This window comes from Mastigoproctus giganteus, chromosome 4 (assembly GCF_048544385.1).
Source record: "Mastigoproctus giganteus isolate SK-2022 chromosome 4, ASM4854438v1, whole genome shotgun sequence".
In the NCBI taxonomy this organism is placed as follows: Eukaryota; Metazoa; Arthropoda; class Arachnida; order Uropygi; family Thelyphonidae; genus Mastigoproctus; species Mastigoproctus giganteus.
In genome coordinates, this window is record NC_143578.1 from 30,556,618 (window position 1) to 30,574,033 (window position 17,416).

Sequence of the window (17,416 nt, forward strand, 5' to 3'; positions counted from 1 at the left end):
TATACAGACAATGGTTAGACCGCATTGAAAACATTGTGGTCTGTAGGCAGCACTTAAGAGAAGACATAAAACTTCTAGAGATTTAAATCCAATATGTGATCTATTGTTAAACTATTTCTCATCAGTGGTGTAGCCAAGATTTTTGGTCAGCAGGTACGTTCACAAAAAACAGCGCCAATTGCCTAATGCTAAAAAGCGCCACAAAACCAGATTTTGGCGTCAGGAGGTGCAATGTACCTGCTGACCCTACCCTGGCTACGCCACTGTTTCTCATCTCATACAAATTATGTTCATTAAACTGAAACCTCTTTCGGCCAGGACAAATTAAGGGGATGTTTGTTGGAAATAATATTTCTCTAAATTTGCTACCTGAGATAGTCCCTACACAGACTGCAGTGTAGAAAAGGGGCGGGGGAAAGGACGCACAAAGGGTGCTGAAATAAGCGCGTTCCGGCTAGATTTTCCTTGTCACCATATACAAGCTTATCGCCCAAATACCGCTAGCCATTGTGGATTGAAGTGCTTGCCACTCTACAATTTATTGTCGGTTTAACAATCGGCTCTTGAGAGCCAGGAACAAGGTCACCACACCTGGTTATATTGTCTGATTCAATCTCCGTTCTTCTCAGGAGCTATTTCTGGATCTGAAGCCTTGGGTGTGTGTACTGTGAGACAAAGTCTTACAACAAATATCTTTTTCTTTGTAAGAACAGTGTGTGGAAGTAAAGCACTTAAGGAATAAAGAAAACGTCATTATGGAAATATTTCCATTAGTGGGAGTAGGCCTGGTGGTAGGGCACTTAAGGAATATGGTAGACAACAGTATGGCCAGGTGCGGAATTAGGTTAAGATTAAAAGCTTCGGTATAATAGTTTAAAAAGTGTGGCCAGCAGGTGATCTAGAGGAGAAAGATGAAAGAGTTCCGTTGTGTGGGAAAAACAGAATATGAGTTACCCAGTTTAAAGAATCAGACCGTGTTTGGGTCAGGTTTAAATTAGATAGGCAGAGAGATAAATAAATGCAAATGCAAAGAAAATAAAGTTTTTGGAGTGGTTGCTGTCTTATTTCTCGGTTGTCCTGGGAAAGTCCCACTATGTGCTGAAGAGTTGTTCCGCACACTACGAAGGCTGTTTTAGTAGTGGGAGGGGGGGTCTGAGTGTTAGGAGAGAAAGTATTGAAAAGAGTAAAGTAAAATGGTACCTATCTTGTGCCCTTATGGATAGCACAGTTGGTAGAATTGCCGCCCTCCCCACACTGGGTGAAAAAGACCCGAGTTCGACTCCCGTCGATGACATGAGGAAATTCTATGGGCCTTTTTCACAAGGTGGCTGAGTTAGTTGATCTCAGGCGAGAATAGCCTTCCCATCCCCCCCGGCAACTGGAATCTTTCGTCCAACAAACCTCAGAACACACGCAATTTACAGACAATGTACACGGAGAAATATGGCCTTAGTCGCGGATGCTCCTAAAATCCTATTACTACAACAACCTGTCTGGTCCAGTTACTCCATTAATATTAGGGTAAGTTTAGCTTGTTAATCCGGAAGCTGAGTAACAAGCCAGTCAGATAGTGCCAATGGCTTCTACTACTGCTGTGGTAATTTCCTTCAGAGAATTGTTCCCGAAATAAGAAAAGTAGTGGAAAAGCTATATGGCAGACTTCAACTAATAAGTCTGCACCGCACTCTGTGGAAGGAATCCGCACGAAGAAACCCCACCACGAAAGAGAGGAAACGTATGTCTTCTGGACTGTGTTGCATTGGAAAGGTAGATAAAGTTGTAGATTATTTTAGAGTAAGGTTGAAGTAACTGAACCACGTTGTAAAAAAGGCCCATAAAAATTCCTCACGTGGAATTCGAACCCGGGTCTTTTCCACCTGGTATGGAGTGGACGGTGATTCTAACTGCTACCCACGAGAGCTAGTTCCGGGGTGAAGAGTGGAATGAAACATGGCAAAGAAAGAAAACTTCATCACATTAAGTTATCGAGAGTTTGTAATGAAATAATAGCTGATGGAGCATACTGATCATTATAAGAAAAATTTAAGGAGTTCCAATTTGACACTCATTTCAGATATTCTTTTTATCAGTGCTGATTTTTTAAAAAATATCCCTGTTTTTTTTTTTAAATAACCCTGATAAATGGAACTCTTAGATTTCTAATTTTCGATTTTGAATTTTGTAAATTTTCATCCAACAACCTGCTGGGGATAACCATGACTCTAGATAACTTTTTATGATTAATATTATATGATCAAGTTATTAAATCATAGTCAATACTGGGAAATTTTGATGAACTTGTGTTTACACAAAGTGTTTCCAAGACTTTACATTAAATTAACAACTCAATACGATGGAAGTATTTGAAACAGGAAACTAAGTCTATGAGGAGTCGGCACATGCGTCTGTATTCTGTGGTTGACTTTTTAACATCAGTACATTATATTTTATGTTAAATTCGGTTTAAAACAAAATATCTGAGAGGAAGATGAACATTTTTAACTGTCCTTGAAATTCTTCATTGGAGAATTAAAATCCTTCGCACTCCTGGCCAACTTTCGACCTGGATTCACACTGGCTCGCAGGCTTTCTGCTGGAACTAATCTAATTGTATATAAGTTCCCAACACTTACTGGAAATTTCAGATTTAGTAATTTAATATTTCTATACTTAGAATTAACGTTACTAAAAAAATTGTAGTGTGTTCATTTAAGAAATGGAAAGATTTTTTTAATGGATCTTTAGTTTCCAGCCCGTTAGTCTAGGGCAGAGATTCCCAAAATATGGGGCAATCTTCCCTGGGGAAACACTTCCGTTTTTTTAGGGGGGGGGTATGTTGTTTCATTCATAGCTAAATTATGTCAAATGTTTATTTGCATTTGTTTTGGAAGACAGAGGGACGCAGTGGCGTAGCTACCATGTAGGCAGGCAAGGCAATTTCCTCCGGGCCCTTTAGGGGGGCCCGGCGTCTCTGGCTGTCTCCTGTTTTTGCAATTTTCATTAATTAAGTAGGGGCCCGAATATGTTCTTTGCCTCCTGGCCCGAAAAAAGGGTAGCTACGCTACTGGAGGGACGCATGAAATTTGGAAAATAATTTTTAAGAGTTGTCTATGGTGTATATACACCGATATTATACACGAATACCAACGTATTTATAGCTGAGCAAGAGAAGCACAGTGTCGAAAGCTATTCTCTATGTTCTCATATAAATTTTCTTCCTCCCTTTCCTGGTATTTGGTTTCATTTTACACGTTTACTACTCTGTGACACAGAGTAGAGGAAGTTCTCAACAGGTGGTACAGCTCATAACGTGTTTTCTATTCGTAACCTCTGGAATGCGTATTTGTTTACAAACACCTAGAAACAGGTGATAACACTTGTTGGTAGAGAGAGAGAGAGAGAGTGCTGTTATGGCTGTATGAAGCTTAAAAGGACCTCTGACAGTTATTCTAGCAGGGAGAAATACATATCTTTGGTTTGGTGCATTGATATTTCTGAAAGACGTGATTCTCTATCTTTGTTAAATTTCCAAATTAGACGCTAACCCATGGATTTTTGCGACACGGAGCAATGGATAAGCTTAGAATTAAAGGGGGGGGATAGTTTCCTGTTTGCAAACCACCGCCAAAGAGGGAACTCGTTTTCCAATAAACGCTTTAGGGGTCCCCCTTACCGTTGGTTTTAAATCGGGAAGCAAAATTACACGCTGGAATAGATCAGGCACCCACTGGGAAGCAGTAGGAAGAGCTAAGCTTATCCATTGCTCCATGTCACAAAGATTCATGAGAGCCTTATTCTGAAGTTGTTCATCTTTTCATTCGAGAATTCAGAATACAGTACACATTCTAGTGGGCATATTTTCGAATTAAAATTACTTCCCAAATTATCGACTTTAAAAATAAATTCTATTTAAACCCTTTAAATCTATTTAAATCTTAAGTGGATTGAACTGTAATGGGAACCTAGAGAGTCAGAACACCATCCAGAAACAGTCTGACTCTACTTCTGCCGATGGCAAACAACGATGGGTGAACTCTACATTCTAAGCCATGTTCGCCCTCTTCTTCCTCGTGTTTGGCATAAAGAACCACACAGACTGGAAATTTTGTCCGAAGCACACTCCAATGCCACCCGACAAGAGGGGGAAGTGTGATGGAGGAGAAGTCGGAGTGGAGAGACAGCGGTCTTAACCGATTGTGGTTAAAACGTCTTTTGCAAAGTTTACAAAAAATAATAATAATATGAACATATTGCTAGGGCTACTCCCAGGGCATGTGAAAGGGACCCTACAAGTGAGTGGCCATGAAGTTTAAGCTTCATTAGCTTCATGGTAAATCCGCCTCTGCATGGGAAGAATAATTTTGAGTTTAATAATCTCCAGCGCAGCCTATAAATCAAAATAAAGAATTTTGTAGGCTACAAAGATATGGGGAGTACAAAGCACTGATGTAAATTATGGGCTAAAAAGTAAAATTAATCCAATATTAATCCAAAGGCAAGTAAGAAAAACGAGGGTCAGCCCTGAATCTAATTTCTCCATAAAGCTATAACTCCCTATTGATCCATAACTGACAAGCGGAATTTTGATAGCCAGGCAACTAGGAACCTTGACTTGCTTGAATGGCTAAAGCTTTTTAACTGCTAAAATACTACGAAAAGGAAAGATACTATAACAAAAACCAAAACCTCACCCAAACAGCTGTGGATAAAAAGTGCACGAAATGTGAGTAAAAATAAATTTATATTCTATAGATTGCTTATCATATTATTGACACTATCAAAGAAAAGTGTTTAACATGGTATAGACATGTAAAACAGATGCAAGAGACCAGATATTCAAAGGCTATCCTGGAATGGATATCTCCTGGAAGAAAGAGAAGATAAAGACCTCTGAGGAACCCCATTGTAAATGGAAACACTACTCTTGTAGATAGACTGCTCATGAATACTAGTCTCGGAGCGAGTGGTTAACAGAATGAGCTAATAACTGAAAAGTATTCCTCTCAAAGTAAAGACAGTTCAGAGCAAGTTATTTAAATACTATCGTACATACACTCACTGTACAAAAATTAGAAAACGTTTTGCAATTGGATCAACAGGTAAACAAATAAGTTGTCACGTGGTAACATGGTATCCAGATCTGTAATATGGAGAGGTTGATTGATTTTTTTTATGGCACAAAAACTATTGAGATGCAAGTGGGGCATTTTCCCCAGGTGCACATATCTTAGACATGGGGTGTGAAACTGATAGCACTGTTCCATGTTTTGTTTCAAAATTCCAATCCTAAATATGTCCTCGGTCTCTTTGTTGACTTCAAAGGGACATTCGACGTTGTTTGGTGGCAGAGTGTCCTGGCAAGGCCCAGAGAGACCGGGGGTCTGTGTTCCAATTTACCGCCTCCTTTCGAATTATTTGATTCTCGTAACATCATAGTCACTTTAGGTTTATGTTTTGTCACAAGATCTGTAACTAGGGGCTGCCCTCAGGGCTACGTTCTTGGCCCTGTGTGCTGGAACGTGGTCCTTGATGGGTGGCTTTCAGTTGTTCGTGATGACATCCTTCAGCTCGTTTACACTGACAACCTTGTTATTCTGATTTTTGGTAATTTTTTTTCTTCTCACTGTAAGTAGAGATTGTCGAACTGTTTCTATAGCTGCTCTCCAGGTCCTCAGTCGCCAATCCAATATGAAGTAATGTTACACTATCTTTTATATTGTAGAGGAGAAAATGTTCCTGCAGTTGTAAATGGTATTACTTATAATACTGACTTACAAGAAACCGTAGACATTAAAAGAATGAGAAATGAATGTTGTAGAGCATGGCAAAATACTTGGTCTGCTTCTACCTTGGGTAAGGAGACCTTTAGGTTTTTTCTCCAAGGTTGATTATGATAAGAAAATGGACTGCTTCAATCCTGGCCTATACCTTACGTTTCTATATACCAGCCATGGCAGTCTTAACCTTAAATTGTTCTCACTAGGATTAAGTAACACTTTTCTCTGTAGTTGTGGTGCTCAAGAAACTGTTGAGCACCTCGTCTTACATTGTCCTCTGTATGATGATTTAAGACTGGGCTTTCGACTTCTCACAAATGTATTCGACTACTCTGAACTGCCAAGATTAGTTAACTGTTCTGAGTATTATACTGCCTTCTCCACCTATTCTTGGAAACTGTTTAAATGGAGAAAACAAATTCTTACTCCTGAGGTTCGGTGAAATTCTAACTTAATGTTAATTGATAGCAAATGATCGCAGTCTATCAGTTGGTTGGAAAGACTTTACTAGTTTGTTTTTTTTTTTTTTATAAGTGCAATGTGAACCTTATGAAACCATGCATCCAAACTGTCTCGTGCCTACCACTCGAGGCTTGAGGTGGTATTTTGGTATGGGATACATTCTGTTGGTACAGACCGATTCTGTTCATACTGTTGTCATTATCTCCAATGAATATTGGAGGTGACAATTTCAACTTCACCCTGCAATGCTTAATTTTACCCAGATTGTGATGGATTCCTTCCAGGCAACAACAACAACAATATATCTGAAAGGTTCAAAGGAATCATTCCCAAGATCCACCCTGGCCACCTAACTCTATATCTGAATCCAACTAAGGGTGTCTGGGATATGTTGGAAAGAGCAGAGCAGCTTTTAGTTCTCTACAAACCATAATATAGCAGCTGACATTCTTCCTAATGGAAGAGTGGTCAGATCTAGAGTTAGATTCCCTCAGACACCTAGTGGAGAACATGCCACAACATGTATGGATTGTAATTTGGGCAAAAGGTGGTGGCTCTACTAAAGGTTTCTAATTTTTTTTTGCCAGTGGGTGTATAATTTACAAGATAAAAATACGTATGTGAAGGTAAGAACATGGTTCCAGTGCTTTTAACATATAGTTGTACCATGTAAATTTGTTCTTTAACTTTGTCTGATTTACTGAAGCAATGACTTCTAAATTTATCCCTTGAGATTTTAAATATTCTTGGCCTTTATGTCTAAATTTCTTTTTCGGTTTTTATACTTGGATTCTAAAAATATTTCCTGTTACAGTTATTGGCTATATAATTCAATTCTTTCATCATACAGACAATATATAATTATATTATACACATGAAAAGCTAAATGACACACAGGTTATGAAATTACATAAAGCAGCTAATAAAAGAATGTAATTTAATGATATATACTTAAAATCAAGTATGAATAGAAAATTGGGTGCAGTGGTCAATGTATAGATTGCCAGTCCCACGAGAAGTATAGATAATGCTACTACATCCTGTTTGAGAGAGTTCTGAATACCAGCAATACAAGAAATAAAACCACCACACAGACATGCCCTTAAGATTCCTGCTGCAAATTAAAAAAAAGAAAGAAAAGTACAGTTGTACAATGAATGTGTAATGTTTTGAACTTCACTTAACTGGTTTCTTTCATATATTTGTCTAATCCCACATTCCCTAGGAACTCCCCTGAGAATAATATTAGTAGTATTAAATGATGCAAGAAAGCAAGCTTAAAGCATCAGCCAAAAAAAAAAAAAAAACTACCCACTTCACCCATCCAAGAAATTGTCTACTTCTTCCTTCAATTCATTAAAACTACTCACTTCAACAAGAAAGCCACTGTAGCTAAGTGGTCAGGTGTGAGAGTGCATAATTACATGCATTTAATGACTGGGATTCAAGTCCATGACTGCTAAATATGGTGCTGTTTCTCATTATCTATATCTTGTGAACTCCTCTGGACTGTATTGTCCCAGAGTATAAACAAGTCAAGCTTAACAGATTGAAGTTTGTTCCAACAATCAACCACCAATGAGGGCAAACTTCTACACATCTATCCTGAAACCATCCTTCCTCAATGTGAATTTACGCCCCCCCTCACGTGTGTAGTCTGAGCAAGAGACTTATTTGCAGAACTAAAGCCGTTCTTGGTAAGAGCACCTTTTTGTTCCCTTCAATCTGGTTTCCAACCCTACATGCAGTATTCAAAATGTGGCCTAACTATTGCCTTATACAATGGGGTAATATGCTCTTTGTCCCTGCTGTAAAAAAACCATATATCATTGAGAAAATCCACTGGACTATTCTAGCTGTCTGTCTTCACTGGGATATAAAATCCATCTGATACTACTGTTAGTAGTGAACTGTGATAATATGGAATACCAGATCACTTCAATGTATTTTATTCATTGATGAAACAGGTAGTTTTTATTTTCATATTCTGAATCTACCCAAACATTTGTTTTGTCAGTTTTTTTAGCATACAGTAAGGAAATTGGCTAAATTAATTCGCAAGATGGGTTCGGCAGTGGTTTTTTTTTTTTTTTTATTACAAGGAAACCCACCTGCATAACAGGTTTGGGGTTTCTTTTTAAAAGAGATTTTGACTTTACACTGAGCAAGTATCTTTTCCAATATCTGTTCATTGGCTACTTTTAACATGATTTGCCCATCAATTAATTGTGCTGATTTGTAATTTCATTCACTGAAGTTATAAATTCGTGTCACGAGTTACTCCACCCTCACTCCTTTTCTCCACAACTGCTCACGAATATCTGAATTTCACAAGTTCTTGCAGCCTTCCATCCTCCCCAATGCATGGCTATTTGGAAATATGCTTATGGTTGGCTGTAGACATGATTAGTAAGCCATATAATGCAAGGAAGCTACAAGCTTTTGCTTTTCAACCAAAAAATAATAATAATAAATAAAATAAACTATCAGTTTCCCTGTTCATAGGTAACTATTCCTCATCTTGGAATTTCCCTCACGTAGTCAGTCTCACCTACCCACAGAGGTAACTCGTCCCAGTAATTAACAACTTGCTGGCTGAAAAAAAAAAAAAAAAAAAAAAAAAAAAATTGGTACAATTAGCAGGCAAAGAATGGAAATTATAATACAGACGGTTGGTCATATTTATCTTCCCTCTATACAAATATTTCTTTGGTCAGTTATATAGCTGGTTAAGGAAATTTGCCAAATTAATTTGCATGAAATAAATTACCAGTATTATTCCTCATTTGGCATTTCAAAAACCATTTTTGGAATGTTTTCATAATCAAAAATAGAAATTTGCCACAAAAAGAGAAAAATACAGTCACTTTAGCAAGAATCATTTTCTTCTAGAAAATCTGACCATAGAATACAAACAATTTGTATTATAAGGTCTTGTCTCCATATTTTGTAATGCACTGATTTAAAATGAAAAAAATTCAGTGAAATGTCTAGAAATTGTAAAAGCCAAAAGGAGTGCCTTAGGTGTGTATCATGATTGGCACTGTGGTTCCGTACCGTGTGGAAAAAATGTGTTCGAATCTGATCAAGACAGTAGGCATTTTATGTTCATTTTCTTTCTCTACACCATGGCTAGTTAGATGGCCTCTGGCAAGAATTGCATTTCCGCCCAGAAAATCAGGCAAATTGACCATAGAATGAAATACCTCACTTTTGCTTCCTTGAGGATAATTCGATACGCCTGACTTGGGTATCCACCATACATCTGTCCAGTTGAGCTCTTCTGCACATTTTGATTATAATTTTGAAAAAAAAAAAAAAAACACAGAGCAAAATTTATACCTAGATACATTAGTCAAAAGTTAATTTGTCAAGCTGATAAACAACATTCATCTGGCATCTGTTGCATTAATTACATCTTTTAAATTTGGCTATTCAGAACACAACACATACTATAACCAATGTTTTTTTTTTGTTAATAAAAAGTAGCATAAAATTATAAGCCAATGTGAAGAGAAAAACCTTAAATTATCATTTTCTCTCTCATGGCTTTGGCTTCCTCGTCTCCTCTGTAGGAAAAGAAATACAGATTTTCCACCTAGGATTTATGAACTGATATATTGTCTGGAAACCACTAATTGATGATACACAGATAGGGTGGTTAATGACAGGACTCAAGCATGTCCTACTACAAGAAGAGCCTGTCTACCTAGAGAAACTAGGCAGAGGGGCTGAAGTGGCAAATGAACTTTAATGCAAGGTACTGCATTTAGGTAACAGTAAACCCAGAATAATCACAGGCTACTCAGTGGTATAACACTCAAGGTACCAGGCTGAAAAAGACCCAGGGATAATTGTGCAGTCTGACATGAAGTTCTCTGTGCAGTATAGACACTCTGCTAGGATAGCTTATGCCTTATAGCATTCTATTCATGATATACAGGAATCTTGTCCCTGGTTGGTTAAAGAAATTTTCCAAATTAATTCACAGGGAAGAAATTATCAGCTTTATTCTAAACTTGGCATTTCAACAATCACTTCTGGAATGGCTGTTGAATTGCCCAGGGACAAATACAGTCACTAGACTACTGATTTGTGTGTTTGCTGTGAACACTATCAATTTTCCCTGAAGTAAGTTAAAAAGGTCATGACCTTTTTTAAAGTTTTAAGGTTGGGGAAATTGATTAATGAATTTCCAGAAAACAAATACTGCAAAGATGTCTGGAAGCCTCATTTTAGGAAGTATGTAGATCTGCTGGAATAGGTACAGAGATAAGCAACAAGCATAGTCAGGTACAAAAAAAAAAGTACTATGAAGACTTCAGTTCTGTAAATTTGTGTCTGGAAACTAGGCACCTGTCACAGTTAGGGCTTTAACAGGATTGAGTACAATAAATAGCATTTTTCCTCAGACAACACGGGGGGGTGGGGACAAATTCAAACTGAGGAAGTATGGTTGCAGGATCAATAAATAAATTTTCTCTCAACCACAGAGTTGACTGTTAGAACAAACTTCCATCTGGTGTTATGGGGGAGGTTTGAACAAATTTAAGGAAGCATAAGACAGGACTCTAGCAGGAGTGCAGTAGCACACGCTCCTTGAGTAGACTGGGGTTCAAGTCCCCAAATGCTAAAAACACTAACTTGCCAACAATCACTATGGTCCATTTCCCTCAGCATGAATTGTTGAGGAGGCTTCCATCCTGCAGTGGGTTGATAATGGCTGCAGTTAAGACAGGGATAGACAGATGTGGGCAGTTTTTTTTTTTTTTTGGGTGATGCTTAAAACACTTGCTTCTTCATACTATGTTAATATACATACTGCTAATATTAAATACATTTTTTAGTGTACCCCCAGTTAAGTGGTTTCCATATTAAATACTTTAGGCATTAATTTTTTGGCAACATTCAGCTAAACATATCTTAAACACACACCTATAAAAAAAACCTTTATTTTATCTCCCTTCTCATCAGTCTGTTAGTATGAGTATGGCTAAATGACAGACTTTTCCTGCATCTGCCAAAAAAAAAAAAAAAAAAAAAAAAAATATCTCTCAATCATACATACAGTCTTCATTGCCGTATGAGTGGTTATCTATTCCACTTTGATCTTTACCACCACAGCAAGTAGTTTATTCTATTAATGATTGTTGAAGGTAAACTTATAGTTCCAGTCTCCTGTTACTCCCAAAAATTGTTTGTGACCCACATTGTTTCTCCTACCAGCAAAAATATACCTCCCTCATTGATTTTACAAAGAGGAATAAAATTTTTTTTTTAAAGAAAAAACGACTCCCCCCCCCACCCACAAAGATTTGGAATAAGCTTTGTGGGGAAATGAGCAATTAACCCATTGCCCCCTCTTAGACCCACTCTTGAGCTGACAGCTGCTGCCATGAAATTTCAATTCAGAGGGGTATGGCAAGTGTATCCTTGGCCATATGTACCAATTCATTGTAGGTGCTAAATGGAGTTAGAATAAGTGAATTTGCAATTTTTCTTTAACACTGGATAACAATTGTTATTAGCTACACTAGATATGTATAGTAGTAAAATGCAATCTCATGGATAACTTATTTATATAACTATAATTTAATGATTTTCAGAAGATCAAAAGTGTATATTTTTGACATAGGTGTAAAAATTCTTAGTTACACTTGAACTGACAAGTTTTTCCTTTAACTTATTTTAAATAATCTAAGTTTAATTATACCAGGTTTCCTACACAATTAATTATCAGTCAATCACTGATTGATCTATTTTAAGAAACCTGGACTTAATTTAATAACATTGGATTTTCTAAAATAAGGTAGTTTAGCTTTTTTAAATTAGATTAAAATCATCTTGGATATTCTAAATTATTTCCTTAAATAATTAAGGCCAATGACCACTAATTAACATATTTTATTTTAACCGATATCATATTAGGTTTTTTTCTAAGTAAATCTTTTTTTTTTTTTTGCTAATGCCAGGATTAAATATCACACTCAATCCAGAGCAAGCCAAGAATTTTCTAAAGGGAAAGGCTAAAACAGTATTCCAAGGAATCATTAAACTTCCTATATCATATAGCAGTAAAAAAAAATCCCCATTTTGATCATTAACTGGGGGCTGTAGTTCCTACCTGGGACAGCCCATGAGAACATTTTATAATTTCATTGCAACTCTTTTACTGTAGTCCATATACCCACCCAGCATTCCATTCATGTTAGTCTTTACAACATGGCCCCTTCCCAACGATCGTTGTGAGCAGCAGTGATTAACAGGGCTCTCCCCCCCTCCTATTTGTTGCTTTCCTCGCAGTGACTGGAAGCTCTGACCTCTTCAATATGGTACCCGTTTTAGTTAGTATTTATCCCCGCCCCCGTGGCTGTTTTAAAATCATAAAAGGAGTTCGATTTCAAAACAGCAGGGAGGAGAAATTCGCTAAGCAAAAAGAAACCACTGGAAGGGGACAGGCCTGTCAATCACTGTTACTCGCAACGATCGACCAGGAGTATCACGTTGTAAAGACTAAACCCCGAGGTGTATTCCAAGGCTGCAACCCTACTGAGCATAAAACAAGTACATGTGTACAGTAATTTTCTTTGTGTGTGTGTTAAGAAATATTTACCAACTACAATAAACACAAAAAATCTGAAAATACGTTTATTGAAAAATCAAACAACAAAAACAAAACGCATCAAAGGGTGGGTGACCACATTTCTTATATATGGTGGCACGCAATATTCCAAAACTATAAAACCATACTATGGAGAAACACTGTAATATATGAGCACGTATTATTTCATATATATTTCAAGTATTACTTCCAATAACATCAAATACTTATCAGTTTCCAACGACATCTCCGCTTTCTTCTATTTTCTTATCAACTTTTTTGTTGGGAATTGTGGCTTCTTCCATTTCCACAGGCACGATTCTCTCGTTGGTTTTTTGATCCGAAGTTTTCTTTGGTGCACGGATGGTAAGAATACCTTGGCGATCTAAAGTAGAACTTACAGTCTCAGGTACCACCTCTGGAGGGAGCATATAACGGCGAGTGAACTCTCTAGAAACAAAGCCATGTTGATCTTCTTTCTCTTGATGTTTAGCGTGAATAACTACGCAGTTGTCGATGGTCTTCACAGATACTTCATTAGGAGCAAAATGCATTACGTCTAGCATAATCTGAAACTTTTCACGGTTATTTTCTACTTCGGATGTGCCTCTAGAGAGATTGGCTTGTCCAACAGGGCGGTCATATTGGAATGGGTTACGCGGGAACAGCTCTTCATCAAAGAAACTAAGACCGAAGTTCTGGTTGATTAGACGAGGAGGAAAATTCCAAGAATCCCACCAGTTACGACCCAATAATGATGACATTAGGTTATTTGGGAAAGCCATTACGCTATTTCTTGGCAATAAGTCAACCTACAAACGATCAGAAGTACCCCCAACAAAAACTATCAAAGAACTGTGACAGAAATTACAAATAAATACTTTTTGATAAATGTTGTCACTGAAGTTTACAGCGCCCTCATTTCAAATGAGCGACTTCTTTTAAACGCTGATAATTCATAAAAATATAAATATATTAAAACTATTTATTAAATACTCAAAGTAAATATAAATCAGTTTTAAAAAAAAAACTTATATACAGTATTTGTTTTGTTTCTCTCCCCCATTTCTGTATTTCATGTCAACCAACAAGTGTCGGTTTGTATTTAGTATGAGTAATGGCCATATGGTGGAAGGAAGCTTCAGGCTTATGCTGCACCAACCAAAAATAAATAAATAAATATATTAAAAAATAATAATAATATACAGGAAATATATTATTAGTATTTTTATGCAGTAAATAATAATATATACAGTATTTGTTTTGTTTCTTCCCCCTCCTCCCATTGCTGTATTTCATGTCAACCAAAAATTGTCGGGTTGTATTTAGTATTAGTAATGGCCATATGGTGCAAGGAAGCTTAAGGCTTATGCTACACCAACCAAAAATAAATAAATAAATATAAAAAATAATAATAATAATAATACGCATTTCCCTCCTCCCATAGGTAACTATCCAGCTGATCTTTGATTGTCCCCAAACTGTCAGACTCTGCTACCCATATAAATCCATTAATTTATAACTCGCTGGCTAAAATAAAAACTTCCGCCAATCTAGTTTAAACATCTCTTCCGGTAACTTGAATTTATGGACCTAGTTCTAGATTCATTTATAACCGTGATATTTTCATCCTCGTCCTTGTTCATTTTATTTTCACCTCTTAGAGCCTTAAACACCTCAATCAAGTCGCCTTGTTTGCAAGCTATGCAACCCACATATTCGAAGTCTTTTCTCATAAGGACGTCCTTTTGCCGATCTCACAGGGCGAGTTACTCGCTCCTTGATCCTTTCAAGAAGCTCTATGTCCTTTTTTTTAGGTGCGATCTCCATACTGAACCCAATATTCCAAATGTGGTCTAACAATAGTCTTATATAATGGGATTATAACGTCCTTATCTCCACTTATATTTATCGATAAATCATTGATAGGTGATTTGATTAGTGATTACGTTTGATTACTGATCTTAAACTCCAATTTCCTTCAATATAATAAAATGATTATAATAATTATTGTTATAAGGATCGGTCTTAGACTAGTTGCTGATAGTCAGCGCCCTCCTTCCTCAAATCCTAGGAACCGATGTATGATGAGGTTTTTTGGCGGTATAGGAATCCGCCAATTTGGTCTATAGAGTGGGCCGTCCCCAATTGTTATTGATAACAGCCGCTCAATCATTCCCAATTAAAATGCCATATATGTTTTTAAAACATCAAATTCCACTTTTTGCATTTTATCATTTACTTTATTGTTCTCTTATATTTACAGCAAACCAGCTAAGGCCATGAATCATCAGTATATTTACGCCTTTAAATTTTGTGATTTGCACGTAGAGCATATTGATGAGCAAAGAACCTCGCGGTCGGCACAGTAATTACTGTGCAGAGTTCAAATCCCGACACTGACGCGAGGAATTGTTATTATTTTTTCAATGTAACTAAGTTAGTTGGTCCAGTCGCTTCTTTTCCCTGAACCTCAGGTTTGTTTGGTTTTTTTTTTTTTTTTTTGTAAAACAGTAAACCGAGCGAGGAATGCATGCAATTAGAGATACATTTTACTGACGCCTCATAGCCTTAGTTGCTTTGGAGCTTCATAACCAAAAGCTTCATATAACGTAAAGTGTGTTAGTTGTCTGACGGCACCATGGGTTTTTCCCATCTCCCCGTCGTGTACTGTTTGTGACACAGAACTCTGTGGAGGCCAGAGATTTAAAAAAAGTATGTGGGGAGTGGTTTGTTGTGTGGTGTTATTATGTTCTGTTGTTTCTCTGACCATTCAGCCGTTGGGCCCCTATTTAGATCCACCGTTGCTCACACTTTGCCACGAGGAAGCAGGTCAGACACCCAATAGAGGTTGAACACTGGAATTTGGAGAGATCGAAACAGGTTTACGAGAAAGTGGAATTTAGACGTTGATTAGAATATGGCAGCATTGTTAGGGGCATACTCGGCCGGTTTAGTTAGAGTGTAGGGGGACAGACTGAAGACTTGGGGGAGGAACGGGTAGAAGGATGGGGACGTAGAGTAGACATTCTCAAAGAGATCAGTGGGGACGAGCCCCATCAGGCAAAGTATGGGGGAGGCAGGGGGAGGAGACAAATACCTGTCTCCTCCCCCTCTGCCTGGGGATGGGGTTTTAAAAGGAATCTAGTTTGAGTACCCAATTCAGATCCCCAAATGGCGTGTCGGCAGATGAGCTGCAGTATGTCTCTGTTGGTGATCGTTTTCAGGTCCATATAAGTGTCGAATCCGGTAGGAAAGTCAAACTGCCCACCTTCTACAGGGGGGACCTACCAGGAAAAAGGGAAAGTAATTTTCCCCTCGCCCGGTCGGGGGTGGGAGACACACTTACTTCATTCATAATCCGCATTCTCACTCTATTTGCATTCTATTTTTATACTTTTTTCTTATATTTTATAATAATTATTTTCTTTCTGTTAGGTTACATATATATATATTTTTTTTTCACTCACTCATTCATCTGTTTTCTCACACACCGGAGGGGGGATGCAACGGTGTGAAATGCAAGTTTAAATACTAATTCATAATAATTAAGCTTAAATAAGTAAGAATATAAAAGATTAAAACTAGGGTTAGTATGTACTTAACTGTAACATTTATAGTTTGTGTTCTTTTTCTCACACACTTATATTCTCATTCATTCTTCTGATTTTCGTTTCATCTGTTCGACTCTTGCTTTCTGCACTGCACTCTCTGGGCACCTCAATTTACTGTTATTCTTCAGTTGTGGTGCAGGCTTAGCCGGAAGTTTTTTGCAGGCCAGAAGACAATGCAGCGATTGTATGTGTGTTGTTAGTAAATGATTGTTAGTACTGTATATAAAAAGTAATGTAAGTTATTATTAACTTTGTATTCTTTCGGCCAATTACATTTTTTTCCCCACTCATTTCCATTCTCCATAACACTCATGTAACGTAGTGAGTGGTCGGAGGTTCCTCACAGGATTGACCTGGCCCGAGCCTGCTGGCTACCTTCAACTCCCCACTCCTCAACCGATGTGAGGCGACCTTGCAGTATTGTAATTGCGCCACTGACGTGGGTTAAAACACAGAGAAGTAAGATCCTCTGTGTGTTAAAAGAAGTTGAGACACTGTCCAGCAACAATTAAGCAATAAAAATCCTTAACCAGATAATTACTTTTATGTTATGACCACGCAGTCCATTATATATCACAGAATTAGTAATGTGGGACGGGATACCCTCAAAATAGCATTAGTAGAGGCACATATGATGCAGGAAAGTAAATCTTATACTGCATCAGAAAAAAAAAAAAAATTCCCATTTCATCTATCCATTCGCTCCAAACGTTTGTTCAGTTCTTCCTTGAATTTATTTAAACTATCAACTTCCTCAACGACAGATGGAAGCTTGTTCCAGCAATCAACCACCAAAAATAGACATAAGCGGGTGAACAACCTAAGATAACCAAGTCTGGCTACCAATTGAATTTACAGACAATGCTGATAAAAGTCAAGGACAGTTTGCTTTAGGCGCCGTTGCCATGAGAAAGATAGTGTATCTCTAAATTAAATTGATTTGGATTACGCTCACAAGCCAC

General features: G+C 37.5%; 1 protein-coding gene across 1 annotated transcript; it reads right to left on the reverse strand.

Moving 5' to 3' along the window:
* Window positions 1-13,045: 13,045 nt before the first annotated feature.
* Window positions 13,046-13,662, reverse strand: LOC150086517 (alpha-crystallin A chain-like). Its single transcript, XM_090371452.1, has one exon. It carries the CDS (start codon window positions 13,623-13,625, stop codon window positions 13,071-13,073), a length of 555 nt encoding a protein of 184 aa, XP_090227578.1. The 5' UTR covers window positions 13,626-13,662; the 3' UTR covers window positions 13,046-13,070.
* Window positions 13,663-17,416: the final 3,754 nt, after the last annotated feature.

Bases quoted from the DNA above. Each gene is read 5' to 3' on its own strand.
- LOC150086517 (XM_090371452.1), bottom strand. From the start codon at position 13,625: ATGGCTTTCCCAAATAACCTAATGTCATCATTATTGGGTCGTAACTGG.